The 16,951-nt window shown below is 37.4% G+C and overlaps 1 protein-coding gene and 1 long non-coding RNA gene across 4 annotated transcripts in view; one reads left to right on the top strand and one right to left on the bottom strand.

Moving 5' to 3' along the window:
- The window catches only part of ampd3b (adenosine monophosphate deaminase 3b), a 28,622-nt gene extending 18,067 nt beyond the window's left edge, over positions 1-10,555 (top strand). For both annotated transcript variants that reach the window (XM_041795845.1, XM_041795846.1), the window contains 11 exons: positions 247-466; positions 1,486-1,615; positions 1,850-2,044; positions 2,430-2,561; positions 3,852-4,015; positions 4,467-4,593; positions 4,772-4,935; positions 6,609-6,729; positions 8,584-8,757; positions 9,083-9,193; positions 9,809-10,555. In XM_041795845.1, the coding sequence (XP_041651779.1) occupies positions 247-466; positions 1,486-1,615; positions 1,850-2,044; positions 2,430-2,561; positions 3,852-4,015; positions 4,467-4,593; positions 4,772-4,935; positions 6,609-6,729; positions 8,584-8,757; positions 9,083-9,193; positions 9,809-9,985 (1,715 nt within the window). In that variant the 3' untranslated portion in view covers positions 9,986-10,555. The remainder of the gene's footprint in view (positions 1-246; positions 467-1,485; positions 1,616-1,849; positions 2,045-2,429; positions 2,562-3,851; positions 4,016-4,466; positions 4,594-4,771; positions 4,936-6,608; positions 6,730-8,583; positions 8,758-9,082; positions 9,194-9,808) is intronic.
- The window catches only part of LOC121515203, an 80,282-nt gene extending 66,701 nt beyond the window's left edge, over positions 1-13,581 (bottom strand). For both annotated transcript variants that reach the window (XR_005992356.1, XR_005992357.1), the window contains exons 1-2: positions 13,480-13,581; positions 1,922-2,042 (exon numbers count right to left, since the gene is read on the bottom strand). This is a non-coding gene — a long non-coding RNA (uncharacterized LOC121515203). The remainder of the gene's footprint in view (positions 1-1,921; positions 2,043-13,479) is intronic.
- Between the last annotated feature and the right edge of the window lie 3,370 nt (positions 13,582-16,951).

Genomic DNA, 16,951 nt, shown 5'->3' with positions numbered 1-16,951 from the left:
TCAGAAAGATGATCTTAGTGGTAGGTTGTCCCTCAGTGCAACTTAACAAGAGTGTCAAAAAAGATTATTTTTTTATTTATTTAAAAAGGTACTAATATTAAATAAAAGTATCCTATGATCAACATGTGCTGGATATCTGCCAATACTATGTACTCAGAAATTAAAAAAAAAACAAAAAACAAAAAAACCCCACTTGATTAAAAAAATTCTCATGTAATTTGTTTAATTTACTCATGTCATCTGTAGACATCTTTCCTTGCCCTCATGAAGGAGAGGACCCTTACTCCATGGAGGGTATTCCTGAGAACCTGAACTACGAGCTTCAGATGAAAGATGGCATCGTTCATGTTTACGATGACGCTGAGGCCCTGAAACAACAGCAGCCTCACAGCCTCCCGTATCCTGACCTTGAGACCTTTGCCATAGACCTGAGCCATGTCCTAGCAATGATAGCTGACGGCCCCACGTGAGTATAAAAACATTTTGGAAACTCATAACACCAGGTCAAGTTGGAATTTTACACAGTAGTTTACACAGTAGTCTTTGTTGTGTAACACCATGATCAGTGTCTCATTGTATAAAAGTTGTTTCAAGGCTCCTACTGAGGGGATCACGTCTGCAGTAGGGAGGCGTATGGTTAAACGATTACATTTGTTTATCAAATTAGCTAGTGTGAGATTTACAAGTCAGTTAAACTAATTCACTTTAATTTTTTTCATAGAAACAGGCTTGAAATCATGGTGTATTACTCCTTTAAACTGTAATGAACCTTCTGCCACTAGAAGCTGCTGGAGCTTCAACTGAATGGCCACTGCCTTCCTGTCTGAGCTTTCCTCTGGTACTTCACCTGATGTAAATACGAGAAGCTTTGCAGTAAGCATGTAGTAGGAACAGTGCAGCAGGACAATTATTTAAGTCATAAATGAAAATAAAGTGGTGTGGAGGCTTTCAAGGGTTGAACTAACGCATTACTACTCAACCAAAATGAAAGGGGCCACATATCAAAGCACAGTAATAATCTACATGGAGGAAAGAAGTCTGGCGGCAGTATCTGTAAATGTTAGCTACGTTCTACACAGTATATCAGGCTCACATCACACCCACTAACACAATGAACCTGTGATGAAAATGACTGTCTTCAGAGTATTTTCTCTCTTTAGACTAGTCGGGGGTTGGACAGCCAACTGGAAGGTGTGTGCCATGCAGCCAAAACTTGCCGGACCACTTCCTGTCATCACTTATGCCACATTTTAGCTTTGTGTTTCCCTACAGCAGGCACTAGACATCAGTCTGTTTTCCATGTTTGACACACCTCAGCTACTGCAATCAGCTCGTCACATTATTTCCTGCTGGGCTGAGGACTGTTAACAGGATGACCATTGGCCGATGCTAAAGTTAGACCAATGCACTGGTGTATCATTAGACATTTTTAACTCCGTATTTCATAAAATTTTTTGTTGTACTTCTGTTGTAACTTCTCTGCAGTAAAACCTACTGCCACCGGCGCCTTAACTTCTTGGCCTCTAAATTCTACCTCCATGAAATGCTGAATGAAATGGCAGAGCTAAAGGAGTTGAAATGTGTTCCACACAGAGACTTCTACAATGTCAGAAAGGTTGGTTGTTTTTCCCATCTCGTTTAGTGTGTAAATAGTTTATAACTCCGTCTAAACTTTTATGCAATGCAATTAATCAGCCAACACATCATCAGCCAGAGTCTTAGCTGCTGTAGTGAGACTTATTTTTAGCATCAGCGGCCCCAGTCTAAATAAACTTCGGTTTATGGATGGTGTTTTACTTGCTCAATAAAGTCATGCAAGTTGTCACAGTTTGCTTAATGTCAAACACAGGTGGACACACACATACATGCTGCAGCTTGCATGAACCAGAAGCATCTGCTGAAATTCATTAAAACCACTTACCAGACAGAGGCTGATCGTGTGGTCTTGGAGAAAGGTGGTCAGAAGATCACACTCAAAGAAGTCTTCAACAACCTTCACATGGACCCATACGACCTTACTGTGGACTCTCTAGACGTGCATGCTGTAAGAAAAAATTTTTGAATTAATTAATCCAGACAGTACCATTCTGCCAAAGTGTCAATACCTACATCAGGTTTACATTGTGAAGTTGATCTAAAAAGACAATGTTCCACAAGCAAATGTGTCAGGTTATTACTAAACATCACAAGATTTGATTTATCATCTTTCAAATAGTTACAGCTCATTTCACTAACCTGTCCTTGTTGACACAAGGATGCAACTATGAATGTTCATGCATTTCATATGGTGTTATGCAATCATCCTCTATGTTTTATGCAAGGTCCTTTTAATGTTTAATCTGAAAATAATCAATACGGTCACTATGTTGGAATGAGGATGTGCTCATCAGTAAATCTGATTCACTCCCTCTCACGGATTTCTTTCCTAGGGAAGACAAACATTTCATCGGTTTGACAAGTTTAACTCCAAGTACAACCCTGTGGGAGCCAGTGAGCTGCGAGAGATTTACTTGAAAACCGACAACTTCATCAAAGGAGAATATTTTGCACGCCTTGTTAAGGTGAAGTATGAACTGAAAACACTTATACCTCGCACAGTGGAAATTTTAATTTAATTTAATAACATTTCTGCACAGGTTAAAACTTGCCAACTTAATCATGTGGTTAAGGAAAGAATTTAAGGTGAAATAAATTCAAAAACAAGCATTATGTTGTTACAAATATTAACAGTTACAATAGTAACAGTGCAAAGTTGATTGTAGAATGTGGCTAATGTTGGCAGCACTAGTGCCGCTGGCCTTCAGTCTTTTTTGCAAGGTGAAATCCACATTCCTGTACTGAATATTATCCCTCATTGCTTTGGTTATATTAGAGTATAACCTGACACAGCCTTTTCACAACTTTATTTATATTTTTTAAATCGAAATAATGCTTAACTGCTCTGTTTGTATGGGATGCTATCAGTGCAAAAGCAACAAGTGGTTGTTTATATCGGAGTAAAGAGCATTGGGTAGCAAGACAGTAGTCTTTAAGAAGATATACAGTGGCAGGCGGCTGCTTTACAGTTAAGACGGAGCATTTGACTGGTGTTGTAGGCCAGAGCTGGTAAAAAATGTTACTAATTTGTTTAACATACTTTTAATTTTGGTGCAAAAGACAATGGGATTCTGATTCCACCATATAGCATGCTAATTGCACGCATCCCTGGTGAAGAATCAAGCCAAAGCCTATTTGTTTATCATCTTGAAATGTCTACATTTTAAAAAGCTTCTTAAAAATGCAATGTCAGAAGACAACTGTGGCTGAACTAAGAAAGAGGTTCTACAAAACTGAAATTTTAAACATAAAACTAAAGACAATATAGACTAAATCTGGTCTCTGGATTAGAGTACCAATAACAAAGCAACAAAACCTCAAGATACAAACCACAAAAGAATAGCGCTTGTGTTCTTATACAGCTGACTGCAATACTTGATATCTGAATAGTGTGGTTATGAGGGCCCTTCAATTTAGGCCTATTTTCCTTTTAATAAACTAAATTATTCTTTTTCATCTGCGGTGTATTTCATTAAGATGTCGATGAGGCCTCCCTTGGTCATCCCTCAAATTATGTTGTAGAAGCTGTAGATGTCTTCACCCACTGGTGGTGGACACTTGCAAAAGCACATTTAGTTTCTTTCATTTCTAAACTGTTTCTAAGGACAAAGTGCTCTGCGCCTTGTACTCGTTCGGAAAATTAAGACAGCTGTCATGAAACAATCCACTATTCGTCCTTTGAGCAATTACCAAAAGTCATTTCTGCTTTATTAAGAAACATCGCTAACTTCCGGTGTATTTCACGCCTGTTTCAGGAAGTGGCCAAAGAGCTGGAGGAGAGTAAGTACCAGCATGCTGAGCCCCGTCTGTCCATTTATGGCCGCTCTGCCAGTGAGTGGGAGGGCCTATCGACTTGGTTCATCCAACATAAGGTCCATTCACCAAACATGAGATGGATGATACAAGTTCCAAGGATCTAGTAAGTGCTCAGTGACTGCAAAGCAAAACTATGTGACAAGAGGAAGAAAAACACAAAACCCTACACAAAACAGGCCAGGGACTTTTGAAATGTGTAGAAGCTCTACTGAGAAGGCTTAAGCTGTTAGAGCCATGATGGAAGCTTTCATTGTTTTCATGGTTTATCATTAACTTTTATTATTAGGGTTGATATTACATCAACATCATTGTGCTTTATTGTTTCCTCTTTTTATCAATGAGTAATAAAATTCAGGTAGCCTACTGAGGATCAACATGATCATAAAACAAAAATTTTTGTAGTGAGCTTCTTTGGTGTCAGTGTAGCACAAGATTTGAGTATGTTCACAGGTATGTGAAGAAGCTGAGTCATAATGGAGATTCTTGACTCCTTAAGCAAACTGAAAAATGTTTGGTTGTTTGGGGAGTAATTAAGTTGACTCTTTGTTTTGCAGTGACATCTTCAGGTCGAAGAAATTAGTGCCCAACTTTGCCAAGATGCTGGAGAACATTTTCCTACCTCTCTTTGAAGCTACAGTCAACCCACAAAAGCACAAAACAATCCACATTTTCCTGAAATACGTAAGTACTTTGTAAATTATGGAACTGGTCACTATCATGGAAATATCTGAGTGAATTTGCAGCCATATTAAATTATACTTGGTGACAGTAGGTTACAGGCTGAGCTGACTGCTAACAGGCATGGTTGAGCAGAATTTGTTTTGCAAATGTGCAGGTATTATCTTTGTTATTTTTGCAGGTTACAGGATTTGACAGTGTGGATGATGAGTCCAAACACAGCGATCACATGTTCTCTTACAAAAGCCCAAAACCAGAGGGGTGGACTGCAGATGAAAACCCTCCTTACACCTACTATCTGTTCTACATGTATGCCAACATCATGGTGCTAAACAACCTGCGCAGGTATGTCCTGCATGTTTGAGCAAGCAACAAGAATCTAGACTGGTTTTCTGACACTGAATGCTAATCCATTAATAACTTTGCATCATGGGACTTGTCTGGTACAACAAAGTATAGCTGGATATGTGCATAAACACAGAAATCATTTCAGTCTCCTAGGATTTCAGGCACACGTGGAAGGGGGGTGTTTTCTGGGTGACCTAGACTGACCGCCAGTACTTTAAAAATTTGTTCATAGGCTCAGACTTGCAATTTTTAGCTGATTTTGGCTAAGGCAGGGGTGTCAGACTCATATCGAGTCCGGGGCCAGAATTGCTGTGATGAGAAATCCCAAGGGCCAGACTATTTAGGCCAGGATTGTTAAAGTCAAATACAGATTCTGAATTTAGGCCTTACAAGGTCAACATTTAAACATAAACTGTCAACCTCATTTTCACCATCAGTAAAATATGAAAAAAAAACAAATAACACTGATAATAAATCATTCTGAGATTAAAAAATGTAAAAATGATAAGTTTAAAGGCCCAAAGTCTAGATAAAAAGTCAAACTTATATCAGAAGGTCAAAAAATGAAATTTAAAGGGAAAATAATTTTTTAAAAGGCAAATAAATGAGATAGAAAGTCAAAATCACAAGTTTAAAAGGAAAAAATATGACTTAGAATTTTGAATTGAGAATCTTGAAGGCCAAAACATGAAAAAAGTCAAAATCATGAGTTTAAGTCAGAACTGTGAGATGAAAAATTGTAAATATGGAATTACAACATTAATTTATTTTCACACCTTCCTGACTTTTTTAACCTAACTTCTTTTACTCTTTATTTTTTCAGATTTTTATAATTTAACAAGGATATTTTAAAATCATCAAGGTTACGTTTACATGTTTACACTGGAGGAAATCTGCAGACCTCATACTGGTGGCCCAGTTATAATAGAAAGATCGTATGATCTTGCAGGATGGATACAACTGTACCACGGTCCGGATCTGGCCCCTGGGCCTTGAGTTTGACACCTATGGGCTAAGGTGATGCAAGAAAGGTGAACATGCCAAGTGAACTGCATCACTCACTTATGCTTACTTGCAACAAGAGTTGGGCATGCTGTCGATTTCCAGGTCATCAAGCATATTTTGTGCTGACTTTTAAGAATTTCAGCAGCTACTTGAGTTTCCCTTGAAGAAATATTTGCAGGGTATATATGGAAAATCTGACAGTAAATACTGGCCCTTCTCCTACAACCTGTTCTCAGAAAAAATACATTTACCTATCATTTACATACACACATCACTTGATCATATACCTAACTTGCTAGCTAGGGACACAGCAGCGCTTTAGGGATGCACTGATAACTCAACGGAATAGAACATGAACAGCGTGCAGACTGACGTCAGATCTTGTGGAGTTCAGCAGAATCTCACTTGTGCTTAAAAAGAAATGTAAAAAACAGAAGCCAAACAACCAGACTACAGCCTCTTCCTACAAAAATAAACATTGAAAACAGATACAAAATGTAAGACATTCTAGTATTGCATTTAAGACTGTTCAATACTTTTTAAAAGCTGTCATTTTTGCTAAATTGATTCATCAACTTCTAATACTTTTGAAGAACCTGCATATACTATGTCTTGGATTTAAACCTGTACCACATAGAAATGATGATTGTTTATCCCCCCCCCAGGGAGCGAGGACTAAACACATTCCAGTTTCGTCCACATTGCGGGGAGGCTGGCTCCATCACCCACTTGGTTTCTGCCTTCCTGACAGCTGACAACATCTCCCATGGGCTGAACCTCAAAAAGGTGCAGTGCTGCATTCACATGAGGGCTCTAGCTATTGCAAACAACTCAGGGTGCTCACAGATGATGTTCTACTTAAAGTATATGTATTACTCTGAAGCAAACATTACAACTTCATCTCAAAATCAGTTTAACTGCTGGCCAAAAACAAAAACAGAAGGCACATAAACAAATTTTATCTCAGTATGCAACCAGACAAAAGATCTAAACCTTTATATCTTAACGAGAAAACTTCAGAACTTACAAACCTGCTTGAACTTCATTGGCATTTGTATAACTTCAGTGTTCACCCATATTAACTAACATAGAATGAAGATATCGATGTCAATGACAAATGTGCATCAATCCTTGTACATAAAGAACTACACTAAGTAACTTTAAAAACGCACACTGAAATTCATGAAGATATTACTTGTAATTCATGAACTATATTTCCAATTATAGTTATTGTTCTTATTGCACACATGTTGTGGGAGACATACACACAAAAATCAGGAATCAAGGAAACAGTTTATTGAATCACGCAATAAAAAGTTGACAGTACCACCCATTCTTACAAGTCCAAATTTCAATATCTGGTATGACCTCCATTTGCTCGCACCAAATCGGCCACTCTCCGAGGCATAGATGTTATGAGGCCATTAATCTGTCTCTGTGGGATCACCTGCCATTCCTCCTGAAGAGCTGTACGCACCTACACGTTCTTAGTCAACAATTTATCCCATCCCAATATTTCACTCACCTACCCAGTTTATACACTTGTGAGTACAACTCTCATGAATTGGTCTGTGGTTGAGAAAAGGCACAATCAGTGATGCAGAACAAAGGTATATTGTGTGTCTAAGAAGTCTGAGGCATCTGAGTACATCTCATGACAATTCTAGCAAATTTTATCATGTGCATTTTTAAAGTTACTTAGTGTATTTGCATGGGATCGTTATTACCAGGGAACCTCTGATAATTGATGAATTGCCTCCTGATGTCAGTGTTTGGTGTGCTGTACTCACACAGGAAATACAATGCACTCCAATGTACATATCTAAAGGAAAACATGGAGGTGCTGCATGACAGCAGAAACAAAAACTCAGAGTGATTTTTTTTTCTAAATTCCATACATAAGACGCAATGTTGCACACATTGTGTTTTGCAGGTGATACTGTCTCCATGGCAACATCATTTTCTATCTACTCTTCTAAGCATTTTTTAACTGCAGCAATGGAGTCAAAGCAGTCCATGGCCAATAAAGCAGTGAATGCTCTCCCATTACACATCAAGGTCACGTCTGTCATGTGTCTGTGTATCAGCAGCTAATCAAAGAAAGAGGAAGAGAAAGAGAGAAGAAACGCATCGTAACATTGATTTTTGAGCCTTTTCTGTCATTTTTTGTTTTGTTGAAACTGTTGATGTTATTCTGTACCTTAGTAATTTCAGATCATTACGTTAAAAACAAAACACTTCTTGCACAGATCAGCTGATGTAGCCTAATCATAGAATGTTTAGGGCCACATTTCAGAGCTTCTAATTTTGTGTGTATGAAGAGAACAGCAGAGCAGCACACATGCTTGGACTGCAGAGTTTAAATGAATAAATTAAGTGAAATAAAGTCATATGCGAACAAATGCTTGAATAAACTGAAATAAAAGCATAATTAATAATACATTTATGTGAAAACTTTGTTAACAATGCCCTACATAGCCTCTATCTGACATGCACAGATGTCCTTCAAGACTGTTATAAATTACCAGAAGTCCCCAGGTAATACTTATCCTGTGCAAAGAGTGCACAAGTGAGATCCTTTAAGTGTCTTTGCTGTACAACTTCACTCACTAAACATTTTACACCTTTACATCCTCCCAGAGTCCAGTGCTACAGTACCTGTACTACCTGGCCCAGGTCCCTATTGCCATGTCCCCGCTGAGCAACAACAGCCTGTTCCTGCAGTACTCCAAGAACCCTCTGCGAGAGTTTCTACAAAAGGGACTGTGTGTGTCACTGTCAACAGACGACCCCATGCAGTTTCACTACACCAAGGTCAGGATTACAGGAATAAGAGCTGATGATATGTGTGTTTTATCATCTTCCAAATAATCAAATCTTCCCAAATTGGATGAAAAAAAAGCAGGACCTCATTTAGAGTAAATGAAATTTAACTGTCATCATTTACTCTACCAGTTTCACATAAAGGTGAAGGTACTTATTGTTAATATTTAATCAGAAATTAGTCATTTTTAGTAAAGCTAAAAATCATCCTAGTTCTTCCACTGTAGTATACAGACCAAAAAATAGTTCTCTCATCAAATCAAGACTTGTTTCAGAGTTTCTGGTTGAAATTCTCTCTCAAATGCTGCTCTTTCAGGAGGCCTTGATGGAGGAGTATGCCATTGCTGCACAGTTGTGGAAGCTGAGCACCTGTGATTTGTGCGAAATAGCCAGAAACAGTGTGCTGCAGAGCAGCCTCTCACATCAGGTAAAGCCAGACTTTTTTTGCTTTAACTAGTTTTAAATAATTAAAAGAGGCAATGTGAACTTAGAAAAATGTACTGGTACACCTTCTTGTGTATATCTAATCACCATCTCTTTTATTACAGTCTCTGCAATTAGTTGGACAAAAGCTTTACATAACTTTGCAGGTGAAAAAGCCCAATACCTGCTGATAGACAATTCAAACTCTGAGCTTGGCTGAATTTCTTTATCTTTGCCATCAGCTGTAGAGCTTTTAGGCAGCATGGAAATTGTAAAAACAAATGACTGTTTCTACAAAGCCAACTTAAAACCACTCCATTTTCTTTTAAATGAGAAGCACCTCCTCTTAACTGAAAACCCAGATGCTGCAATCAAATGGCACATACAATCCTGTCTCCTTTAAAACCCAATTAATAGTAAAATCATTCATTCACGACTTATGCTAACCACTGGACCATAAGTCCATATAAAAAAACAACTACCAACCAAAAAAACTATCAGGGCACTAAATCTGCTGGCTTCTCCATAGAACAAAGAATTACGTTGACTTTCAATATTTTTATAAAATAGTGAAATAGCCACCATATATATACATTTATTTTCTTCCCATTTTCCCTAGGAGAAGAAACACTTCATTGGGTCAAACTACCTACAAGGTGGACCAGAGGGCAACGACATTAGGCGGACAAATGTGGCACAAATCCGCATGGCCTACCGGCATGAGACACTGTGTAATGAGCTTAGTTTTCTTGTGGATGCAGTGAAGACTGATGTCAGCTCCAGTCCAGCTGAGTGATCACGACAATCAGACTGTGCCTGGTTTTGTCATTAACCATGAAAGAGCAGGTGCAACATGGTAAAAATGTGGCATTGTGATTAGAAAAAAAGGGTCTTATTATTTGCTAAACTTGGTGCAGAGAACTGCTATGGCCTTCCTCAAGTAGCAAGATAAAACTTGATTTTATACTGTGTTCAGTGCTGTATTTCTTAAATGTGCAAGTTACACTGTGCCTTATTTTTCTGAGCTTTTGATTTCTCAGCAATAGTGGGGTAAGTGGTAAAAAAAGTAAAGTCAAAGATAAGGTTGGCACTGTTTGGTTATTTTTTTCTGTCACTAACATATATGCACAGTACGAAGGCTTTCATCCAGGCTGTTGGGGAGAAAAAAAATTAAGGTCACAACCCTGAGTTCTCTTTTGCTGTTGAATTTTGTCAAATGCATGATTTTGACAGAAATTGCTGAAGCCAGACAAATTTAGTTTTTTGAGCACTTCATGGTTTCTTTTAAATGCTGATCATCTGAATGTGTTCATTTTTATATTTGTTATTTCTTATAGTTTTTCATATGTAAAATAAAGCTGCAGAATGGTCATTCAAGATCGTGTCATTGCTCGTCATTAAATTGCAGTCCATTAAGGATAAAGGAACATGTTAAAAACTTACTCAACAAAGTGAGAAACTTCTGATTGTGTTATGTTGGTGTCCCCTTGTGGACACAGCAGTACCTCTCTTAACTATTTGCAAATTTGGTCCTGTACTTGTGAAGTCAGTCTTTTTAACCAAAAAAATCTAGTCTGGTTTTCTTTGATTAATCAAATGTAGCTCTTATACAGAATCATTGTCATGGAAATATATATTTTAAAAGGCTGTTTAGCTGCTAACAGTTTCCCTGACCTGCAGCAGCAGTTTGGAGCAATAATAATAAAACACGGAATATTAACTTTTTTGGATGATGGACTAATTTGTATGGAAGCCCAATTCCGCCACTTAAAAAAGAAAAATAGTAAAGTTAGGTCATTATGAAAAAAGAAGAAAAATCTTAAATTGAAATTATGAGATTAAAAAAAAAAACATCTAAATTATGAGATAAGTCAGTTATTTGATAGAGAGTCATTACTATGAGATAAAAAGTAGCTAAAAGTTATGAACAGTAGGTCACATATGAGACAGAAAGTCAAATTATAAAATAAACAGTCTAAATTAAGAAATAAAAAGCCAAAACTATGAGATAGTAGGTCACACATCTGAGATAAAAAGTCATGACCATGAGATAAAAAGTTGAAATTATGTAATAGAAAGCTGGAATAACGATTATAAAGTCAACATTATGATCAAGTCTAAATAATGAGACATAGTAAGTCATATTTGTGTGATAGAAAATCACATTTTGCGATCAAGATGAAATTATGAGATAAAAAGTCAAATAATTAAGTTAGTAAATCTTACATACAAGAAAGTCATGATTTTGAGATAAGTAGCCCAAATTATGAAAAAGAAAGAAAAAAAGTCAGGAAAATTAGAGAAAAGTAGAAAATACAAAATAGAAAGTTGAAATTATGGGAAAAAAAAGTCTAAATTATGATCATAAAGTCATTATGTAAAATGGAATATTATGAGATAAGTCAAAATTATGATAATTATTTGTGAGGTAACTATATACCAGTGTTACTGTCAACTAAAACTATTCGTTGACAGCCTTTTTTTCCATAACAAAAACTAGACTAAGACTAACAAAAATAGATCTGTGATGACTAAAACTTACAAAAACTAAGTTTAGTTTTCATCAAGATGACTAAAACTAGACTAAAATGTAATGTAGTTTTTGTCGGACATTCAAAATCCGTGATATTTCTCCACTGTGGGTAAATCTGTCAAATAAACAATGCAGCGGTAGCTATTCTGTCTCTCAGCTGTAGAAAGCAGAGACCCCAGGTTTAACAGAGTGCAGAGAACACACTATCATGATTTGGTACCAGATTTAGGCAAGAAAGTAAATGCTTGAACTAAGAGTAAAGACCAAAATGTGAGGATTTTTTATGCTTAAAATTAGACTGAAATGTTTTGAGTTTTCGTCAACTAAAACTGGACTGAAACTAAACAGGATAGAAATGACCAGAATGTGACTAAAACTTAAATGCATTTCATTTAAAGACTAAAACTAAGACTAAAACTAAAAATAGCTGCCAAAATTAACACTAGTATAAACTAAACTTACTTGCATCATAATCATTACCTTCTTTCTCAAAATTTGGTCTTTTTTATCCCATCATTTTGACACTTTATTCCACTTGTGACCCATTTTTTCATATTTTCAATCTAAGATTTTGTTTTATATAGGGCTGGGCATTTAATTTAAATTAGATTAAATCACAATATGGCCTGCTGCAGTTTTCAAATCACAATAGGTGCAATATTTCTTTGTCCTGATATTTGTGTCAAAATACCAGTTTTAGCCTATTCTTGTTTTTTTGCAGCAGATGTTATGCATGACATTTCATGCAATCATTCAGATGTCATTTTTAGAAAAGTCTACAAAAAATCCTATCTTCTTAATTTTTTCTTAGTAAATATAAGAATTACAAAAAACTCTTCAATGCAATAATTCATATCCAACTTGCAACATGAGTCACAATCATCAGAATTAAACACTTTTAAATAATTGTTCAGCCCTTGTCTAGGTATAAAAAAAATGTAAGGAGTAACCACACATCAAATTGCAATTGCAATATTGGGGGTAAAAAAAAAAAAACACAATGAGATTATGTCCCAAGATCGTTCAGCCCTAGTTTTATAATGACCCAATTCTATTCTTGTATTTTTAAGTGGTGAGAATATGCTTCCATAGCCATACATTTGCTCAGCAGGTAATAAGCTTAAAGCTTCATGATAATATCATTTTAGTTCCTATTTCCTTTGTAGCTTGTTAAGAGGTCAAAACAGTTGGATAGCTTACTGAGGTTAAAAGAAGAGATAAAGCTGAATTACTGGTTAATCAGAGAGTGAGAAAAACAAAGCCTATTACATTAATTTCTTAATAGTAAAACAAATCACTTACTTCTTCTTGGTGTCTAAAGTGAGATTGTTAGAGATCTTCTGGACTGAAGGTTACTTACCTTAGTTACGTGGCTGACGACCTTAAACTCCATTACATTAACGTTTACATGTAGTTAGCTCAAATGTCAATGACTGAGTTGAGCCTCCAAAGCCACAAGTAAACTAAGACAATAATAAGGATATAATATGTATATGTATAATATAAATGTTACGCTAAATTTTCATTAGGAAAAGAAAGACAAAGTTGGTGTTGTTTTTAAAGCTAGCTTGTTGGAAAAAGAAACCAACGGCTCTCCTGCACCTTCGCTAGCGATGCTAACGGTTCGTAGAGGCAGTTAGCCGTTAGCTTACAACAACCATAACCATTACATAAAATATGCGTTAAGTAGCTTAATTGGCCGATTCCACGTACTTAGTAGTAATAAACTTAAGAATAAAGAATTTTTAAAAACTCACTGGAAGTTAGCTGAAGTTCTCTGGGATTCATCTTGAGGCCAAAATGTCGACAGGTGCTAGGTGAAATTCACAGGAAGCTGGCGCGTGCAGGACAGTTCATTCCTCGCGCCTGACCACTGTAGCTTGACTGAGAGAGACTCAGTGAAATCCGGCTTTCATGAATCATTACATTTTTTATTGTTTTGTGCATTTATGCTGAATAACAGGCACTAGAGAAAACTATGATCTTCTGATATTTTATTTGATGACTTCTGCAACAAATCTGATTTTAAATATGTAGAGGTAAATAAAAAGGGCCTAATTCCAAACACATAATCATATGTGGTAAAGTTACTCCAAACTGACCAAAATAATTCCCTCAAGGGCCAAATCTAGCATTGTATTAAAGCATTTCAATGGACAGATCTGATTTGTAGCGATAGTTGTTTATTTTAAGTCAGTATACCTAAGTAAATTCTCCCTGAACTTTTCACTTAATTCTTGTATGGAAACAATGTTATTTATTCGTCAATATAATACAGTCCATTGCCTCTTTATAAATAATAATAATTGTTTAGGAATATTTTATACTGGCTCATTCAATATTGCCTAACAGCCAGGATGAGTCTGTATTAATTGGTCGAGAAATACAGTATAAATAATTAAAATGGGGGAGGGGATGACATCTTTCTCTGTGTGCTGTTGAAAACTACCATACAAAGCCAGGTTTAAATATTGTATGAAATGAAGAACTTAAAAGTATAAACTGTATGTCAACAGTTTTAATGTTCCAGCTGCCAACATTAACGCTGGACTGAAGCTAATATTTAAGTCACTCAAGAAGACAAAGTTGTCCATTCTTACATTTACAGTTCTCTACTGCAGTGGCCAACAACAAGCACATCTGCACCAAGAGATTTTCTTCTCTGTGAGGGCCGGAGACAAGCCACAGTCAAAGCTAACACCATCAGCTACTCTTCGGCAACAGGCTGGGAATTGCAAGTTGGCGGGCAGCTCAAGTTCCCAGACTACATGACACCAACTTCCCTGAGGCCAGACGTGGTGCAAACATCTGCCTCTTCTGAGCAGGTTCTCCAAGTGGAGCAAACAGTCCCCTGAGAGGACCACATGGAAGAGGCCAAGGAATGCAAGCAACTTAAGTACCACAAGCTGGTAGTGCAGAAGGAGGGGCTGGAAAGCTCACTGTGAGCTCATAGAGGTGGGATGTAGAGGCCTGGCTGCCCACTCCCTCTGCAAGCTTTATTACCTTCTCGCAAAGAGCAGCAGTGAACACTTTCATAACGGCAAAATTGTTTTCACTCTTCTCTCCCTTCAGCATGAGTGATAGCATCAGAAAAATGGCTTACTCTTTAGCTGTAAAAGATACAGTACCAGTTGTCTGACAAGCACAATCCACTAGTCAAGCCCATCCATCGATTTTCTACACGGCTTATCCAGTTTGGGAGCTGGAGCCTGTCTCAGCTGTCAGCTGGATAAAAGGCAGGGTAGACCCTGGACCTGTCACCAGTCAGTCACAGGGCTGACATTGTAGAGACGAACAACCAGCCCCTCTCACACTCACACCAGAGGCCAAATTAGAGTCATCTTTTCACTAACAAGCAGGTTTGGGCCGTGGGAGGAAGCCAGAGAAAGGTAGAAAGGCCCTGACTGGGATTCAAACCAGCAACCTTCACATCTTCCTGCTGTGAGGCAGCAGAGCTGCATGGTCAAACCATTTTTGGTAAAATAAGAATTAATTTTTCTAGATGTGTTTATAAATTATTTCCAGGAGTGCAGAAAGTTTTGGAAACGTATTCCAGATGTCGTTTACGGTGGCCCTGAGAGCTCACAGCACTGCAACTTAAGAAAACACATGCAAAAAGCAAAAACACAAGCAAATTAAGAAAACATCTTCATCAATTTGACAACACATGCGCAGCATTTAGAAAACACGCTGCAAAGACCAACACAACACATTAGAAAAACGCGCTGCAAATACACCGCAACACATTAGAAAGTGTTTCCAGAGGACACTTAAAAGTGATGCACACGTTCGGACACGCTTAATGATGTTGTTGACCATAGATATGGATACGTAGATGACGCGTCCACAGCTATTAAACGTAGCCGCTCTGCATCTGCCGGTCCGCCATCTTGGAACTGGCGGGATTAGTGAACGCTCATTATAAACAAGCCCACTTCGCCTGTAATCCGCCCTACCTTGCTTAATCCTGAACCAATCTACATGAAATTTGTTTTGTTATAAAGATGAAAGCTTGAACATCATACTGATTACTTACTGGAGTTAAATCGAGGTACTTATTGTGGGTCTGATCAACTTTAAATTAAAAATCCTATTACGTCTATGAGGTGTACAGGGAACATGTGTAATTGAATATTTAGAATCTATAATAAGATAGTTTTTGTTTCCCCAAATAGATTTATATAGATAATTTCTCTCCCTCTCATCTTGCAACTGGTCTTTAATCTAGGCTACATGCAGGCATACACTGGGAGTCGTCACGCCCTTTCTCACCTGATGATTTTTGAGTTTGCAGTGCATATTAGCCATGTGAGGACACAACGGCCGATCTCGGCTTAATTACTCATGCAGGGGATGGATTTCTGACTTAAACACCCACAGAGCTAGCAGATTCCAGTAAAATTTTCTGAGCGGATCATCAGATGGGAGGCAGAGAGAGAGAGAGAGAGCTACATGAGGAAAACTAAAGTCTCAACAGGTAAAAGTCCCGACGAGTCACGTGATTTCTAATTTGTCATGATTTTCTTCTTTATGGTACAACAAAAAGTGGCAAAACAAAGAAGGAAAGAGCAAAGTTAAAGCTGAATGTTCCTGGCTTCTTTGATCATCTTTATGTTTTCTAAAAAGCCTAAATCAAACTGATACTCACACTGTCTGTACAGCGCGGTGCACACTGACTCTCTCTCTCTGCGGTGCATATAATAATGCTTATCGTTAAAACGAGAGAATTTTCCTGCATTTAAGTCAAATACCAGTCTTCTGATGACTGATTTATTGGTTTGTGGGACAGCAGAAAATGAAGGCATTTTTGGAGTGGGCGATAAGAACTGCGTGCTTTACTAACGCCAAAAAATTTTATATCACCTAGTTGTATATTTTAAGTATTGTATTTAATTACATTAAAATAACACTGAGTAAAAAAATAAATACTTAAAGCCAGGAGGTGCTTTCTGCCAGCAACATTAAAATGACCAATCTGGCTTTTAACATTCAGATGACGGTCAGTACTACACTTAGTGAAAGATCCACATTTCCTTCCAAAACAGCGGGTACATTGTATTTTAAATAAGGTAACAACATTTAATATACAACCCGGTCGGAAGTCCTGTACATATTTAAAGCCAGACCACCACCATCATAGGGAGAAACCCACCGTATCTGTGGGCGTTTGGCTTTCTCAATGCTGTCTGCCCATATAACTCTGTTGCACTCTCACTCTTTTGCCCTTGC

Source organism: Cheilinus undulatus, linkage group 9 (genome assembly GCF_018320785.1).
Source record: "Cheilinus undulatus linkage group 9, ASM1832078v1, whole genome shotgun sequence".
NCBI classification, from domain to species: Eukaryota; Metazoa; Chordata; class Actinopteri; order Labriformes; family Labridae; genus Cheilinus; species Cheilinus undulatus.
This window is presented reverse-complemented; position numbering and strand designations above follow the sequence as displayed.